An 18,828-nucleotide genomic window follows, 5' to 3' on the forward strand; every position below is an offset into this window, starting at 1 on the left:
AGGCAATGTAGGGATGCGAGCCTCATTCATAGGGTGGCTTCTTCAATCGAATGTGAGAAAAGGTTTGAAAAATCCAAGAGAGAGAGGAAACAACATGCGTTTGTGTGGAGGAGAAAAGGGATGTGGAGTGGAAGAAAGAAAAAGGAGAAGGGAAAGGAGAGAAAGGACTTCTAGGCAAGGGAAGGGAAAGCTGGGGCTTGTCACCGTAACTGCTCACCCTCACTGCCTCTTAGCTGGACCCCTGGTGCAGGGGGACCTCTGGCCACTGTCATACTAGCTTCAGCCACTCTGGTCAGTGCAGTGAAGAGGTCAGCCTGTCTGGACTCCTCTCTTCCCAGCAGCATGGCTGTTTAGAGGGGTCTGCTTGCTTATGTGTCTAAGGTAAGGGTCTTCACACAGTGTTTGTAAAGGACCAAAAACCCAACCCAAACTCACACCCTTGAGTCTCTTCTGACTTGGAGCAACCCTGCACCACAGAGTACAACTACACGCTAGGATTCTCAACACGTAAGTATTTGCATATGCAGACAGTCTCATCTGTTCTCCCTCCGGGTGCCTGGTGGTTTTGAACAGCTGACCTTATAGTTAGCAGCCCAATGCTTAGCCACTGTGCCACCAGGGCTCATGGAAAAGATGTTATTAAGTGCCAGGCAGTTGGTTCAAACTCATAGCGGCCTTGCGTAGGGTTTCCATATAGCAGCTGGTGACTTTGAACCGCCGACCTTGTGATTAGCAGCCCAGTGCTGATCCCCCAGCGCCACCCCAGGACTCTGTAAAGGACTGTTGTTGTTGTTAACTGCCGTTGAGTCAATTCCAACCCATAGCGACCCTCTATAGGGTTTCCAAGGAGCGGCTGGTGAGCTTGAACCACAAATCTTGCAGGTCAAATGACTTTGCAGTCTTGCGCATTAACCCACAGCGCCACCCCAGGACTCTGTAAAGGACTGGTTTGTGGTTGTGGTTATGTGCCATGGAGTTAGTTCCAACCCATAGCGACCCGGTACAGGGTTCCTAGGCTGTAAATCTTTACGGGAACAGAAAGTCTCAACTTTCTCCCACGTAACAGCTGGCAGTTTCGAACTGCTGACCTTGCGGTTCGCAGCCTGATTCGTAACCACTACGCTACCAGAGCTCCTTTGTAAAGGACTAGACGATGCTATATTTGGGTTCTCAGGCCGTCGGAATAACTAACTGCTCATTCGCCTTTGAAGTGTGAAAGCAGCCATGGACTATACAAGTCCAGGAGAATGACTGGGTGCCAATAAAACATTGTAGAGAAAGAAATGAGAACTTCCTACAATTTTTACATCTCAAAATAGTATTTCTTTGTCTCCATTCCCCACAGTTATTTAATAATGTCAGACCCCTCTAAGCTCTCACAGGGCAGCCCTTGTTGGCTGACCCCTGGTCTACAGAAAGCAAGAGCACCGACAGAGGGTTCCATGTGGGTCCCATGAAGTGTCCTGGGCTCCTTTCCCTTCCAGACCAGCCCTTCCACCTGAGATGGGTCGGATGGGCCCTGACTTCACGCCCTACACTCCCCGGACCCCACAGGAGAAACAGGAAGCCAGTGCTACTGTCTGGAGGACAACTTCTGGGTCAACCAAGGATGACCCCTAGCGTCTTCACCAAGCTCCTGCTCCCTTGCATGCCCGGGAAGGCGCATGCGGAAAAGTCTGATCTCCCTACCTTTTTTAGGTGGCTTTCCCGTAGAGTGACTTTGTGTTTCTGCTAGGATTTTGCTGGTTTTAGAGTGAATTTTAGACACCTTGACAAAACCTCTTCCTTCTGGACTACAGAGCGGAAGGTGTCTTGCCCCCATCGGTAGAGGACTCACAAACCTGGGGAACCTGCGTCCATCCTGCGCTCCGCTGCCCAGAGCTCAGAGACACATACACAGGCCAGGCGTCTGAAGGGCCTGGTCAGTTTCACAGATGGCAAATGCAGGGAAACAGACGGAGGCTTTAGCAACAGAGGCCTTTAGGAAAGGCTTGCATTTGCCATCCAGACGGTGTTATAATGGAGAAACAGCTGGGCAGGGTCCCTAGGCTCCATTTCTGGTCTCCCCACTGCCACTCCGAGCAGACGAGTCTTCCTGGATGGCCCTCCACCCCTAAAACCAGCAGTAGACACAGGCCCCTTGTGCTGCTCTTTCTGGTGATTCCGTAGCGCGGCCAAGCAGGAAAGGAAGGTCTGGTGGACTGGGTCACGGGCCACAGCCTTGTCCCTGCCACTTGCTTCAGTGGGTACAGCCTGTGTGCAGGTTGGCGCCCACATCCTGGGATTCCCCCAGTACTGACCCATTCCCATAGGCGGGGTTGCAAAGAATCCTCAACCGTCTCCACTTAGCTCTGGTCACTCTCCCTCAAAGTCATCCTGAGAGAAAAATGGCCCTTCCCGACCCTCCACACATGGCTTAGAACCTGTGAAAAGAGATCTACAAGGGAATCCTTCTCTTCAGACCCTTTAAGTTAACTGCACTGGGAGGACATTCTAGAATGGGAAGACCTCTCCAGTAGGAGATACCCCGGAAATAGGAGGAGCAGAGGTGAGGCGCTGTATGGCAGGGAGCTCCTTGTCCAGCGTGGACATGGAAGATGGTGCAGGCCCACCCTCCTCATTTACCTCCTTGCTTGGTGCAGGCGCCCAGCAGGTTGACTACGTTCAGATGGTGACCAATGTGGGTCAAGATCTTGAGCTCAGTCATCAGAGCTTTGTACTCGTTGGCAGTGGCCCCCTCTGTGTGAGAAGCAAGGAAGAATCAGTGAGGCAGGACAATGGGGCTCCTTCCGCCACCGGAAGCCGCACTCCTGCCGTTCTTGTTGCTTGGTGAACGTCACCACATTCACCAGAGAGGCCGAGACGCCAGACTGTTTTCATTCTCCCACCCTCCTAAGCCAACATCCTTTTGATTACAGTCAGGTTCAGAGCAATGGTGGAGTTACTCACTGGACGTTTCCTTTTAGTGGGCCTCGTCCTGTTCAGCAATGTGCTGACTCAGAGCCGGCCCCTTTGTGAACGTGCTTTCCAGAGTCATCCCTCCTGTCAAAATCCAGGGCAGCAGGGCTGTCCAGCAGAGGGCGCCCCAAACCTTCTCTCTCTCTGTGGCTCTCTGTTTCTCTGTCTGTTTCTGTCTTCCCCCTCCCGTCTTGGTTGTTGTTGTTATGTGCCGTGGAGTCGGTTCCGACTCATAGTGATCCTGTACAGGGTTTCTGAGGCTGTAAATCTTTACGGGAGCAGAAAGCCTCACCTTTCTCCCATGGAACAGCTGGTAGTTTCCAACTGCTGACCCTAAGTTTAGCATCCCGAGTCATAACCACTACCCTGCCAGAGCTCCTTTAGGGTCACAAAAAATGAGCACCAGGAGCCTGCCAGGGTTGGGTGGTCACTCCTATAAACATCTTTGCAATGTACCATTTTCTCCCTGTGACCTCTTCTTCCCAAGAGTCCAAGGGTTATCTGACACTGACAGTGTCCACAGGCATCTGACCTCAACCCCATTCTCAGAGACCAGCAACATCATCAGCCTAAGAACTCACAGACAGAATCTAAAGTTTGTTCTTATGAGTTAGCTTCTAAATCATTACAATTTGTGCTAGAGTACAGGCAGAATGGAATGACTGAGGAAACTGACACATGAACATGTCACTAATGTCACTGAATAATCTGTAGACATTGTTTCACAAAAACAAAATCTGCTGTGTTATCGTTCATCTTAAACACAAGAGTATTTAGAAAAAGAAAAGAAAAAATATCATTTTAGATTGTAACAGAAATAGAATCCCTATGAGGGGGCTTCAAAAAGTTCGTGGAGAAAAGGAATGCAAAGATAATAGAATTTTTCTAGGAATTTTTTTGAAGCCTCCTCTTATAATCCTGCTGTAAAAGATTCCAAATATATTATTAAAAGTTGAAAGAAAGAAAGAAAGAAAGAAAGAAAGAAAGAAAGAAAGAAAGAAAACAAACAGTCAAAACTTCTTCAATCCCTTACCTACCGTCTTGGAAGTAACACTGCTATTTTAGAGAGCTTTTTCTAGGAATTTATAAACACATAAACAATCAGAGGTCCTTTTTGTTTGTTTGTTTACATAAATGAGGTGGCTTCAAATTTTTGTGAAAAAATGGAATGAAAGAGGTTTGAATTTTTTACAAACACACATGTATGTGATACGTAACATATGTGACACACATACTATGTAGGTATGTATGTTTGTGGATGTGTATGTATTTTGTAAAACTTGCTTCCCCCCGTACCAGAGATGGTTTTATTCTATGAAATTGATGAACGTCATACCTGACATTCAAGTTGTCTACACTTTTTTGCTATTCCAAATAATACTACTATAAGAGACAACCTGTGTTTAGTCTCGGTGCACACACGTGCAAATATTTCTGTCGGACTGAGTTCTGGGAATAGACCAGTGGTATGTACACTTAACCTTTCGATACATGCCAACCGGGTATTTCCTAAGCACAAATCACTTTTTCAGTAACTACCAGATCAACTCCAGAAGTTTTCTGCCAGGATAGGGGGTTGGCTCACAACAAACACTCAACAGATATTTACTGGATAAATAAACACTATGATTACTAATCTCTTTCCAGACGTGGTTGTGAGGCCCAAGTTCTGAGTTTTCACTCCAGGGCACTTTGAAAGAGCTTCTGACCCATGACCTTCGTTTGCTCTGAAACTGATAGCCAACCAATTGAAATGAGAAAGCAGAATGAAAATGGTTTTTGAGGAATTTTCTATAGTGGATGATGTGGCTGTCTTTTTCAGTCTAAGTTAATGGCTTTCAACAAGAAGAAGAAGAAAAGAAAGACATTTATAAAGCACCACACCAATTAGTCCAGTGTAACATAAAATCAGTTCTCCGGGCCTTCAAAAAAGAAAAAAAATCAACTTCCCTTCAAAGTCATCAGTCCCTGCAAGTAGATATATTCCTTAACCATGAAAAACCCAGGCTGTGTGAGTCAGATTGGTCTGTGTGTAGGCAGGGCTGCGGGATCTATCTGGACTTGTCCCTCCTGCAGACACGTCAGATGGGAGTAAGAGACGCTAGCTGAGGAGGCAGATGCTTCCAGATTTAGTTTTGAATGATGTCTAGGTTGGACCCTGGATTGCCTTCAGAAAGCCTAGTCCAGGGTCATTTTTAGGACTTTGTAGTCACCGATCATTCCCATTGCCTCCATGGGTGGCGCTGGACTCCAAACTGAAGACTTGCCTCAAACCCTGACTTTTGCCATTGGGAGTTGTGTGACCTTGTAGCCACGCTGTAAGCTTCCGGAGCCCTGTTTCCTCATCTGCCAATTGAGGATAATCATCTTTACCTCCCAAAGGTGTTGAGAGAAAATAGGGCAAATGACCATCTCAGGTGGTCCAAAACGACATGTTAAAGTCTCCTGTCTGGTGCTTCTCTTCAGAATGGGGTGGGGGTAGGGTGGGAAGAAGATGCTGGAATGAAGGTCTTCCCACAGATATGTCTGTCATCGGCCGGGTAATCCACCTCAAACAGAAGTCCTGACTTGTGGATGGAAACTTCCTTCCTGGATATTTTCCGGGTAGGACTGTCCGGTTCTTTGTTGAGCTTTATCAGGGCCTTTCCTGGATCCAGCAGCCCTTTGAGGTGGGATGTAGCATGACACGGGGGGTTTTGAAATGCCATTGTCAGCTCTGGAAGGAGATTAAGAACTTAAGACGTTTTCCTACGGAAATGGTACTTTCTACTGGAGCCTGCACTGAGGGCACACTTAGTCAGACCTACACTCCGAATGGCTGACCAGAGCTTGGAGACTTTGAAGAGGCAAAAACTGCCCCTTGGACTTTTTGTCCTGTTTCTTTTTGGCCTGGGAACCTTTAAATGAATTGTTGTCACAGGAAAATTCTGTCACCCTTGAGGAACCAAAGTCTTTTCTATACTTGAAAGGACCAAGGCATGCTTCTGAGTGGTAGTGTCTTTCAACACTAGAAAGATAACTAGGTTTTTATGGTGCTCTGTATGTATCCTAGAGAGGAACTGTTTTGTGTGTGGGGCTTGACAGTTGTTTCGAGTTCTGATCAACTGAATTGCTTTAGTTCCACTTGTTAGCTAGGTCAAGCCCTAGCTAGGTCTTTGAGATTTGTCATGTGCTGCTAACTTTCCATTACGGTGTCACACAGAATGTCAGTCAGCTTAAGTCACTGGTAGTCTAGAGTCTGGGATGTGAGAGGAGAAATACCTTTGAGGTGACAGAGAGCCTTTCCCGTAGGACAAGCCTAGATTGTTCGATTACAAGGTTTATTCGGAGCTGTGCTGGCCTCATGTGCAGCTCCCGAAACAAAGGGCTTCCAGAACGTCTAGCAGCAGCAGAAAGTTCTGTGGCTAGAGCAGGAATAGTTAGCGTCTGTTCCTAGACCACAGCCACATTTGCACGAACACTCTGGGGGTGTAAAAAGGTGAGGAGTCCTTGACAGTCAGCTACACCATACATACCTTTCAGCATTTTCACAGCCACCGTCCGGCATGTGGGTGACTTCTTAATGCCAAATGCAGATGCTTGGATCACTTTTCCAAAAGCTCCTCGACCCAGTGATTTTCCTAAAATGGAAAAGAAGACATTGGTTTGCATGCTAAATCAGCAGGGTGGGTTTAAGTCTTGTTCAGGAAATAAATACCTTCTCCTACGTGTGTATGAATAAAAAGGGAAGCCCTTTATGGAGATGGATTGGCCTAGTGACTGCCACAGTGGGTTTCAACAGAACAGTGGTGAAGGGGATGGTACAGGACCGGGGAGTGTTTTGTTCTGTTGTACGTAGGGTCATGATGACTTGGAACCAACTCAACGGTACCTAACAACAGGAACATGTGTGTCTGGAATTTCTAATGAACAGACCTCAAATGAGTCGAAGTCAGGGTCTCTTCCTCCCAGCTCTACTGTGTGTATGAGTCCCTCACATCCTTCACGACTAGGGCAGCCCCCAAAGGCGTTTGGTGCTGAAAGATGCCCGGCTTCCTCATTCACCAACTCCACCAATTCCTAGGGGGCATCTTCCATAGTTTCATGACATTGCTACCAAGTGTTTATTTCATCTAGATCCCTTTTCTTGCTACTGAAGTTCGTTTCTTCTGATCTGTTTTCAGCAAAGAGGAAGAAATCCAGATTGGTGGTTTCTACTGTTGGTTATAATAATAATTTATAGCTTAAAAATCATCTCTAGGACATTTCCTTCTTTGCCAGGAAAAATATCCCCCTCTCTCTAACATGTTTTTACATCATTATTATGAGACTCTTAACTACGGGTGATGATTTATTTCAACCACTGAGAGGCGCTTGCCAGAGACAGTAAACACATAGTTTCTTTCATGGTACCACGAGCCATGGCCCGTTATGTTCCACTGTTAGACGCCTAACATGTTTTTCGCCCCACCATGTCTCTTGCATGAGACAACTTGTCTTAGTGTCCCCAGGGTCTGGCATATAGAAACCCCAATGCCCCACTGCCATCAAGTTCTAGTGACCCCAGAGGTCAGAGTAGAATTGCTCCACAGGGTTTTCAAAATAGTGAGTGTTTACAGCAGCAGACTGTCTCATCTATCTCCCAAGGAGTGACTGGTGGGTTCGAACCACCGTTCTGGCAGTTAGCAGCCCAAAGCTTAATCCACGGCATCACTAGGGCTCCTGGCATATATAAAGCCCTGTGTGGGCTAATGTGTCAGACTGCAAAGTTATGGGAACTGTAAGGTCGGTGGTTCAAGCTCATCAGCTGCTCCTTGTAAACCTTATACAGGGTCGCTATGGGTCGGCATCAACTCGATGGCACTGCACCACACCAACAACGACACCTATTAATGCAGAATGAAGACTGGCAGTGTGCCACTGAGGCAGTTCTGACGCATAGTGACCACACAGGATGTTTCTGAGGCTGTAACTCTTTACGGGAGCAGAACATCTCAGGTTTCTTCTGAGGAGTCATTGGTAGCTATGAACTGGTGACCTTGTGGCTAGCTGCCCAGATCATAATCCACGACTCCACCAGGGCTCCTTGGAATAAAGTTTCCGGGGTTTGGGGATTTGTGAGATGTCTAAAGAAACCCTTCTATAGCCATAGGTAACTAGGAGGGCTCACGGCATTGGAATGTTGAGATGATGCTCTTGGAATACTTCCAAAGGGTGCTCCCTTTTCAATTGGGGAACTTCCTTTTGCAACATCAGGAAACAGGAAGCGAGATAGAACCCAGAGTGGCAGTTGCACCTTCAGCATACGACAAGAGAAAGAATGGGCCAAAAAGTCACTCTTTCTTGGCTCTTCTGAAGGAAAAGATTCAACCCAACCCAACCCAGCCCTCCGCTCATCAAAAGTAAATGTCAGCAGTTAGAGTGTTAAAGTAGCACAGACCTCCTCTGGCACTAAGCCCTCTTCCTCAGACTGGGCCTTCAGTTAATTAACCTAACTTCCTTCCTCCTTCCTCTTCCCATCTCGCCCTACAAAAGGCGGAGTTGGGTGGTTTTTTTTCTTGTAAAGTTTGTGCCAAAGCTTTCTGCTTCATCATAGTAGAGGCTTTACTTTCACAGGTAATTTGTGAGTAACAAAGGGGGTCTGGTAGCACACTGGTTAAGCGCTTGGCTGCCAACCCAAAGGTTGACGGTTGGAACCTACCAGCCGCTCCATGGGAGAATAATGTGTCAGTCTGCTCCCGTAAAAACGATACATTTGGAAACCCTCTGGGGCATTTCTACCCTGCCCTGCCGGGTCACTGTGAGTCAGAATCGACTCCAAAGCAACGGATTCGTAGGGCTCAGTAATAAAGCTGTCTTCACTCCTGCCTTGGGTTAATATCTTTCACTAACAACTGGCTCGGATACAGAGTTAGAATGCACGATGGTTTCATCCCCAGTACAGTTAGAGCAGTCTTTCGATTGCTGATAGCCACCAGATTACGGACGAGCTCTGTTCCTAAGTCTGTCTTCACATTGAACTTGTATGTCAGTTGGAAGAGTTAGGTATGGTTCCTATGTTTGTCTTAGAATGCACCTTGATACACATAAAAACATTAAAACCACATTTCCAGATACACTAGAGCATCTTTAACATAATAATACAATAATGATATAATGTTTGGGGAGCGCCATGGCTGCATAGGATAAGCACTGGACTGCAAACCACAAGGTTGGCTGTTCGAGATCACCAGCTGCTCTGTAGGAGAAAGATTGAGGCTTTCTGCTCCTGCAAAGATTTACAGCCTCAGACACTGAATATAAGGTGGCTATGGGCCAGAACCAAGTAGATGGCACTTAATAACGATTAATAACAATGTTTTCATGCACATTGCAAAGACACACCCTTGTCTTACTACTGTTAATCAGTCAAGGCTGTTCCTACTTAGTTTACTGTACAGGGTTTCCAAAGAGAGACTGGTGGGTTGGAACCACTGACCTTGCAATCAGCAGTCCAGTGTTTATCCTATAGGATAATAGGCTTTGGGGGTTGGTTCACAACTACAGGTTACACATTAGTCAGCTGTGCATTCTTAACCCCGGGGGCTGCAGGGGCATACTCTGCATTAGGAAGGGACACTGGGGAAATGACCGGGTTCCTTTTCTGGGTAACTTATAAGGCAATCTGTAAGTGTCATTGCTCCCAGTACAAACAGGAAGGACAGTAGGCTCTGCTTTCTTCACCAGGTCAAACCATCCGAGAAATGGACCAGAACGGCGACTCTTCAGTTCAAATAAAACCCTCAGGTGGACATTGAAAGTGCTGAAGGTGGAAATCAGGTCTGGGGTGCACTGGTTGACGCCATCTCCAGATTTGTAAAAATCAGTGCATTTGGTTGGAGGTTGATTCCTTGATTTTTAATTTATTTTTTAGGGTGAAACAGCAGTGCCTGTCTTCTGCTGTTCCTTCTCCCACCTACAAAGATGAGTCAAAAATTATCTGCACTCTAGTTGTAAAATTTCTTTTAATCAACTTTTAGAAAAGACAACTTTAATCTCCTTGCTTTTCAATACATTGTGTCCATCTGTCAACAAGTGTTCATTTTCCTTTATGAAAAACTATCTGAGGCTGAGCTGTAAGCCATGAATGCACTGCTGTCTTCACTTCTTCATCAGAGGGGAAACTTGGTCCTCGAAGGGCTGCTTTCAGGGAACCAAACAGGTGAAAGTCCGATGGAACAAAATCAGGACTATAGGGAGGTTTCTGTAACACCATAAAATGATGTTTTTGCAGAATGTCAACAGTGTGGGCGGAGGTGTTCGGACATGTATTTCAGGCAAGATCACAACGACCTTGGACAGCAGGCCTCTGTGTTTTATCAGTGAGCATCTCACCGTAATGAGCACTGTTGATTGTTGAACCTTTTTCCTCATGGTGTTCGAATACTAGCCCTTGAGAATCCCAGAGAACTATAAGCATCAATTTTCCAGCGGATGGTTGACTTTGGAACTTTTTCTTGGTTGGCGACTCAGGTTGTTTCCATTGCATGCTCTGCCGTTCACTCTCAGGATCGTAGTAATGAATCCATGTCTTGTAGCCAGTAATGCTTTTTTTTTTAAAGAAATCTTTACCTTCCTTTGAGTATCGACCCAAATTTTGTTTGCAGATGTCCCCATTCACACCTGCATAACAGTGACCTTGAGCAGAAAGCACTGGTAAGAGAATGCAGCCAACAGAAGTTTTAATATCACTGGAGTGCAGACATTTTCTGACTCACCCTCATAGTATAAAAGTGACCTGACCCTGAAAAATACTGCAATGATCTCTGTCTTGGGACCCCACTCCACACACTTCGGGAGGCTCTTGTTTGATTGGTTCAGAACCCTTTTCTAATCCACAACTTCAGGCCCCGCCTTGCATTCCCTCCTCAACGTCACAACAAACTGTTTTCACAGGTGTCTGGGGACTTTGTGGCTATCAGTGAGAATAAGCGGGTTCCCACTTGGCTTCCTTCAGTCTTTGCACTTAACTTTCTTGGAAGGAGACACTGGCCTCATAAAACAGCATGAGGTGATGATGTGCTTTTTATTCATCTGATGTTGCTGGAATCCTTCAGCAGAGCCTTGGTTCCAATTTCAGGGGAGCCAGGTCACGCTGGAGGTGACCTCGCCTGATCCTTTTCCCTTAAGATCCTCTTTGAGGTGGCTTAGGATGCCAGTTACCAGCTGGGGAATGGGCAAGGTCACTGTTAAACAATGAAAGGATATTGGAATCTCCTCCCAGCATGGCCATGACTGGCCAGGGTCCCTGGGACTCTCTGGGGAGAGTGTGTGGCTGGGCTTCAAAGAGGCAGGCACCATCCTCTTGCCAAATTCCAGTCTGCCTTGGTTGGGTCCCAGATTAGCTAATTCTGACTTTCAAATGAAATTATTCCTCATCAGAGCGATGACATGCCAGCCTCCTCCGGTTCTTCTATGATCATTTATAGGAGCTGAATTCTCTCCCTGGGTCACTGACAAAATCGGCTTCTTTGGTTCCTGGATTTCAGGAATTTCAACAGTAGCAGCAACACATTTGACTCAAACCTCACTGTATCCATCTCTCAGACACTAGGGATTCTGACCTCCATTTCCAGGCCTGCTGACAGCTACCAACAAAGTACATTTCTTTATATTTACAGCCCATTGTAATTCTGCTTCCTTCTCCCCACTGATCCATGCATAGTTTTGACTGCTTTTACCAGCCAGACACCATTTCAAATGACTCTGTGTCAAAACCCCCACAAGATAAGTTCTGGGCCTCTTTGCTCCCTTGGCCCTTACATCCACACCCTACATAACACGACAGTTAGTGAACCTGGACTTTATGTGGCCATCAGCCACCCTCTCTAGGGGGTAGGGGTGAAATCACAGTGTCATACTCGGGGGAGGAAAAGAATGATTTTCAACAAAATCAGTCTACCTCCATCGAGCCCCAGGGGAGTTTGGGTGTAAGGTTGACAGTCCCAGTGTGATACAGATCTCAATGACAATGGGGCAAGGAATGAGGCGACGGGATATAAAGTTCACGTGTCCTATAATGGGGGAAGCATGTTTGATAGCAACTAACAATTCTGGGGACGCCTGGTGTGCTGCTATAGGATAAGCAGTGGACTGTTAACCATAAGGTCGGAAGTTCAAACCCACCAGGTGCTCCTTGGAACCCTATACAGGGTCGCTATGTGTCCGAACTTAGCAACAACAATAACCCTGGAAAAGCAATGTGGCCTGAGAATAATCCATGGTTGGGGAAATGACCCCATGTTCTGTGTCCGAGCCACTTAGGGGCAGGGGGTATGGCTGCTGTATAGTTTAGACTTGTAGAAGGGACTCATGCTGTGTGCCACCTGCCCTTTGCTACTCCAGATTACTTGTGAATATTTCCCCATCAGCAGTCATCTCTGGCGTTCGTCTGTCCCTCCGGCTCCTACTGACACCTAGCGTTCTTCCACAAGCCAAACAGAACATACTCCTGGGGCCAAGTCACTCTCATGTAGGAAGCTACGCAACCAAATCATTTCAGGGCCCAAGACAGAGACAAGGAACACCATTCCTTACCCTTGGCCCTCTCAGCACCAGTACAGTTTGTATGTTTGTGGGGACAAGGGGAAGTGGCCAAACACACAGGCCACAAGCAAGGTCTCCACAATCTGTTTTCCTAGTTCCAAGTCCTAATGACTCTGGCATACACAGTCAGGAGTGGAAAACTTTCAGAAACTACAATCCAAATATTTTCAGCAGGGGCAATTGAGGCTCCAATTGTTCTTGTGGCACCAGAGGCTGGCCATGAATTGGCCTTGTGACGTCTGAGTTGGAGGAACTGGGGTAACCTGAGGAAAAGCACATTAGCCTGGTGTTTACAGCATCTCCGTTACCTGGAAGACACCCAACAGGCCTTGCTTTTCGAAAGCGAAGCTTAAATGACCCCTTGGAAGTTTTTTATTTGTCTAGGCATTCGAACATCCAAGGAAACTCAGACGGGGGATTTTGGGTCTGAGAGAAAAAGTGTGTGTGTGTGTATGAAAGTCTACTCAGTCAAAGATGCATCATTTTATCAATGTCGGCATGTGTAGTTAGCTCCGTGACAGCGGCTACATTCTTCAAGTGGTGTTGTCGTTCCTGCTATCTTCTTCTCCCACATGCTTTTCCCACCAGTATCTGCAACGTACTGGCCCTTAAGCTTTCCATTCCAACTCTCAAGTTATGGTTGTCAGTTTAATCTCACATAGAAAATTCTTTAAAAGAGCTCAGTGCTCAAAACAGACGTCACTACTGGCTAAGATAGCTAGTCTTATAAGGCACTGTACGATAAGCACTAGATTGTTAGCTGCAAGGTCAGTGGGTCAAATCCACCAACCACTCCTTGGAAATACTATACAAGGCCATTATGAGTTGGAACCGACTAGATGGCATGTAATAACAGCGTTCTTGGGTTCAAAGACCACAAGGTTTCAAGTTTGAAACTGATCTCGGGTTAGCAGTTTAGGGCTCATCCAGCCTCAAAGACTCCATAAAGTCTGGATTCCATAGAAAATTTGAAGTTCTGTTTATTATTTTCTCCCCTTTTGATCAGGAGTCTCCTAAAGAATCTTTGGTCAGAATGTTCAGTTATGGTTGGTGGGTACTCTCCCGGTCTTCTGGTTTCATGGCCAAGGGAACATACTGTACAGAGGGGAGGGGATTGATCCACAGCCTTGGAAAGCATCAATTCTTTCACCAAATGTATGATCTCACGTCAACACCATCCTGAACCATGTTTTGGGTGTTTAAGAGTGAACGGATAGGTAAGCCTCCTGTTTGGAACGAATCTCTCTCTCTCCTCCCCTCATCTGCTGTCTTATTCATCACACCGAACTCTTTGCGGAAAGGGACCCAAACTCCTTTGCACCCCCAGGTTTTCCCAGAAGGTTCCTCACAGCTTCTGAATGAGTGGCTAGGTGTACCCTGGTCCCTGTGCACTCTTGTTTCAGGATTCTATTAAAGATATTTGCCTGCTTGTCCCTCTGCCTTGCTAGACTGTGAGCAGCTGGTTTTGCATCCCTCAGAGCGCAGTGATTTACATGTAGGAAGTGCTCAGTGTAGGCTGACGTCTACGTTACCTAGTTTAAGTCTCTCTCGGGCAAACTCCCACTTGCTGGCATCGTAAGGAAGCCGTTCACACTGTTCATCCAGCGGAGCTTCATCTGGATCCATTACGATGGAGAAGTACTCAGTCTTTGTTTCAGAAGAAGACTAAGAAATAAAGAGAACTTCAAGTCATCCACCCGACAAACTTTGAAAACACCCGCTATCCCATATAAAACATGATTGACAACATGTGCTTTATGACATTTGGTTGAAACTGTGGTCAGGTTCAGAAAGCACTGCTCTATACCCACACGCAGATGTCACCCTTGTGCATGCAGTTTCCAGTGAACCGCTTGTCACCACACCCGCATGTCTGGAGCCTGGGCCCCATCACCCATCTCGGAGAACAGGCCTCCAAATTCTCCAGTGACACCCTTACCCAGGCTTACCCACACTTTATAGGACAGCCTTCCTCTAAAAAAATGCAAAGCATTTTTTACAAAATCATTCCAAACAGTGACTAAAAATAAGTTTCTATGACTATTCTGCACAAATAGGACTAGGCATAGCAGATGCCACCGCCACCACGCCACAACCCACTGCCCGGGCTGTAGCTCTCACATTCACAGGGAAGAAGGTCAAGGGGGGCAAAGTTGGCTCCAGACCCTGGGAGAGAGTGAGGCACGTTTCCTACCAAGTGTTTAAAGTCGTTCAAAAACCCTGATTTCTTAGTTCTCATCGCTGCTGAGTGCCGTCACTAGCAGCGGCCCTGTAGAAGATTTCTGAGGCGTGGTTGATGGGTTTGAACCACCAACCTTGCAGTTCAAACAGACTTTGTGGTCTAGTGCTTATCCTACAGCACCACACCAGGACTCTCTGTAATTCCTGTTGTTGTTAAGTGCCGTCGAGTTGTTTCTGACTCACAACAAACCTGTATAGGGTTTCTAAGGATCAGCTGGTAGGTTTGAACTGCCAACCTTGTGGCAGTCCAGTGCTGAGCCTATAGAGCCACACCCAGTTACCTAAAAAGATGGTGGGGCCCAACAGTAAGATGAGAATAAAGTGTACCTTCCAAGTGACTTGTTTCAAAAGCCAACGCATGGTAAATACCAGGGAGCTTCAAAAAGCTTGAGGAAAAATCCCATTATTTCCATTCCATTCATCCATGAACTTTTTAAAGCCCACTCACGGGATACAAGATTCAGACAGAGCCACATTCTGAGTTTGTCTGGCCACTGGTGTCATAACAAAGCATCTGCCTTGAAGTCCTTGAGGTGAACTTATTATACCAATCGAGTCTGGAAAAGACCATTTACTTCCGCTCACAGACAGCTGGACTAACATTTAGTGTCTTGGATTCCTCTCAATGGGTGTCCTCCCTTTGGTGAAATGTTCATTTCCTGCCTGCATCTCCATGGGCATAATCTTACTCAGGACAGAAACGAAGCAGGTTTGCACAGTCGGTGGACTGGGCTAGCTCTGGCCTAAGAGTTTTGTCACCGCCATTGAGTATCTTCTGGGATGTTTCCTTGCACTGCTTTTCCCTCAGAGTCTGAGGTAAGACGACAAGCTTCCCACAGACACCATCTCACACCCACCACATTCCTCAGCCCTTACCCTGCACTGGGTTGTCATGGCCCACCTCATCCATCACTTACGATCATTCCCTGTCACACAAAAATGATCACTTGGTGTGACAAATAGCTCTAGGCAGAAAGGCTGGCCTGGCCTCCACAGAAGGGGAGAGCCGGGGGAGACAGGGAGCACGTTTGTCACGAACTAGTCTGCCAAGCGCTCGTGTGAGTTTGTAAGTCTGTACAAGAGCGCTTCAAAAAGTTTGTGGAATCCAGAAACAGAGGGCCCTAGGGCCATCAAGGGAGAAGAGCACAAGCGGAATGTGGGACCCTACCCAGAGAAGCAGCAACACCAGAGATGGAGGCAGAGCTGGGGACATGGAGAGAGGGAGCAGCTGAGGACTATGGACTCACAGAAAGAGGGACTGAGTGTTGGTGGCCAGGAGGCAGGCTTGCAGAATGTTTTGATGTTTAAATGATTATATATTCCTGAGTGTGTTTGTGTACATCCCCCCACTTCCACTTCCAAAAAAAGAAAGAAAAGAAAAACAGAGGGCAGCAAATACTGTTGAATGATGATGTACGGAGGAGACTGTAATCATTGCAATGAAACAATGGGGTAAAGCCGATGTTCTCCCATGTAAACTATCACTCAGTTCCCAATAAAAACTTAGAAAAAAAAAAAGAAAGTCCGTAGAAAAATGTCATCTTTTTGAAGTCCCTTCACAGAGGAGGGTTTCTGTAACAGGGTGGGGGCTTCTATCAGAGAAGCTGCTGGAATCCCTTTGAAGACTCAGTGATTCAGTGTCCAGTAGATCTGCGGTCCCACAAAACGCTCTCTCATCCCCAAAGAGCCAAGCGAGGGCCCTGTTGGTTTTTTGCAGGGTTTGTGGGGGGTTGGCAGTGCGTGGATGGGATGAAGGCAGTGGGGTGGGCAATGGGAGATGGTCTCCTCTGAAACTTTGTGGCTTATCTCAAATGAGACTAAACGTTTAGCCATGACGCCTTAAGCAAGGACTTAGAGGACAGGATGATAGCAGGATCTTGGTCAGCAATTCTTTCGATTGATACTATCACTGAGCAGCTTCTAGATGCTTTGCCTGGAGCCCAGCTTGTTAAATGTTTGAGCGTCTAGGCCCGGTGACTGTATATGAGTCATAGCCCATTGCCTTTGAGTGGATTCCACCTCACAATGACATGATACAGGACTTCTGAGATAGTAAATCTTTACGGGAGCAGACAGCCTCCTCTTTCTCCTGGAGAGCAGCTGGTGGGTTTGAACTGTCGACTTTATGGTTAGCAGTCCACTGCAGATCCCACAGTGCCAGCAGGTCTCCTTATCTATAGCACAGTGGTAAGGATGGTGTTTACAGGGTTACTGTGAGGACCAAGTGATAGGAGCCTTTTAAAGCTGTCAGCGTAGGACCTGGTGTATTGTCAGCATCCGTAACTATGGGCTCAGATGCTAACAGTGTTTATCAACAAAGGATTCTCACTGTTGTTAGTGAAACCACGTGGACTGATGTTTTTTGAGGCTTTGCTCCTCTTGCCTCCCCTGACCAAATCCCTTGTCAAGTTTTAAAGGCATTCTGTTGTTAATATTAGGTGCCGTCAAGTTGTTTCTGACTCAGCAACCCCTGTGCACAGCAGAACAAAGCTCCACCCGGTTCTGCATCATCCTCACAATCACTGCTACACTGGGCTCCATCGCTGCCACCGCTGTGTTAATCCTTACGTTCATCTTTTCTTATTGGCTGCAAACTTTCCAAAGATTTTTAGAAAGGACCCTATCAATTGAGCCACAAATTGCCTATCCTATTTTATTTCCAAAAGGAGTCCTGGTGACGCAGTGAGTAAATGCTCAGCTGCTCACCATAAGGTCAGTGGTTCAAATCCATCGGCTGCCACACAGGTGAAAAGACGCGCCACCACATTAAAGTCTCTCTTCGGTTCTTGGCCAGACGCAGTCTCCTAAAAAGGTGGCTGGTGGACCTACTGTCTTGGTGCAATGACTCTGTATCCCTTCCATTTTCTTTTGATGCTTCCTGTGTCATGCAATGTTCTGCCTGTTGTTAAGTGCCATCGAGTCGGTTCCAACCCACAGCGACCTTATATAGGGTTTCCGAGGAGCGGCTGGTGAGCTTGAACCACCGACCTGGCAGTTCAAACGGCTTTGCAGTCTGGTGCATTTACCCACAAGGCTCCCTGTTTTGCCTGTAGGATCCTTCAACATTGTTACCCAAGGCTTCCCCTGCAGTTAGCAGTCAAGTGCTTATTCTACAGATCCACACCAGAACCCCATTGTTTCCCCAGAGAATCCTCCAATATTGCAACCTGAGGCTTTCCTTGGTAGCCACATCTCATCCCTTCTTTCCCTTGATGCCTCACTGTGGACACACTGACCTCTGGTCAGTCTCTGCCCTCACTCAGCCCCCTTTGCCCACCTCAGTCTGACAGATGCCATTCCCTCTGCCTACAGCATTTCTCCCTTTCTTCTTCGCCAGGCTGTTCCTCTTAGGCATTTTCTAGTCAGCTACCTCAGAGCTGCCATTGAACATTTATCTGTGTGACTGCACACTCCTCCGTCAGTTCTCCATGTCACCTTGGGACTCGGCCGGGCACAGGCAGACAGTCAACACTGAAGGGTGCATGAGTGAATGGGGGGGGATGCTAGCTCTTTTGCCCCCTGCCCACCAGAGCCGCAGGCCATGGTGCTGGCCTGTTGATATACATCTGACCCCTCTAATCCCAGCCTGAACCTCACCCACTAAAGAACTGGACTTTATCATGAAACGCTGCATAAAACAGCAAAATAGAATCCATGTGTTTGTTTATCCCGAAGCCTCAGTAGTAGGTTAGACCAAGAACAAGTGGAACATTCTAGAAGTGAGGATGTGGACCATATGATGAGCTGCTGAACTCTCAGACTGATTCTAGGAAGTAGAGAGTATGAGGACTTCATCTTGGGGACTCTTTGTTTCAATTCAATAAAGACGTAATGCATCTCTGTTGCAGGAGGAATTCACTGTGGACATCAGATGGATCTTGGCTGAAGCAGAGAATACTGGAAAGATGTTTGTTGTTGTTATTTTGAACCACAAGGTCAGAGGTTCAAATTCACCAGCCACTCCTTGGAAACCCTACACAGGGTTGCTATGGGTCAGAACCATCTCAACAACATATGTCTATCTATCTATCTATCTATCTATCTATCTATCTATCTATCTATCTA

At 46.8% G+C, this 18,828-nt stretch overlaps 1 protein-coding gene across 1 annotated transcript in view; it reads right to left on the bottom strand.

Moving 5' to 3' along the window:
- FLT1 (fms-related tyrosine kinase 1) overlaps nt 1-18,828 on the bottom strand; it is a 183,446-nt gene that overhangs the window by 26,074 nt on the left and 138,544 nt on the right. Inside the window, exons 17-19 of the mRNA XM_006832043.1 lie at nt 14,055-14,187; nt 6,474-6,578; nt 2,626-2,739 (exon numbers count right to left, since the gene is read on the bottom strand). Of these exons, the coding sequence (XP_006832106.1) occupies nt 2,626-2,739; nt 6,474-6,578; nt 14,055-14,187 (352 nt within the window). The remainder of the gene's footprint in view (nt 1-2,625; nt 2,740-6,473; nt 6,579-14,054; nt 14,188-18,828) is intronic.

This window comes from Chrysochloris asiatica, unplaced genomic scaffold (assembly GCF_000296735.1).
Source record: "Chrysochloris asiatica unplaced genomic scaffold, ChrAsi1.0 scaffold00005, whole genome shotgun sequence".
Lineage (NCBI taxonomy): Eukaryota > Metazoa > Chordata > Mammalia > Afrosoricida > Chrysochloridae > Chrysochloris > Chrysochloris asiatica.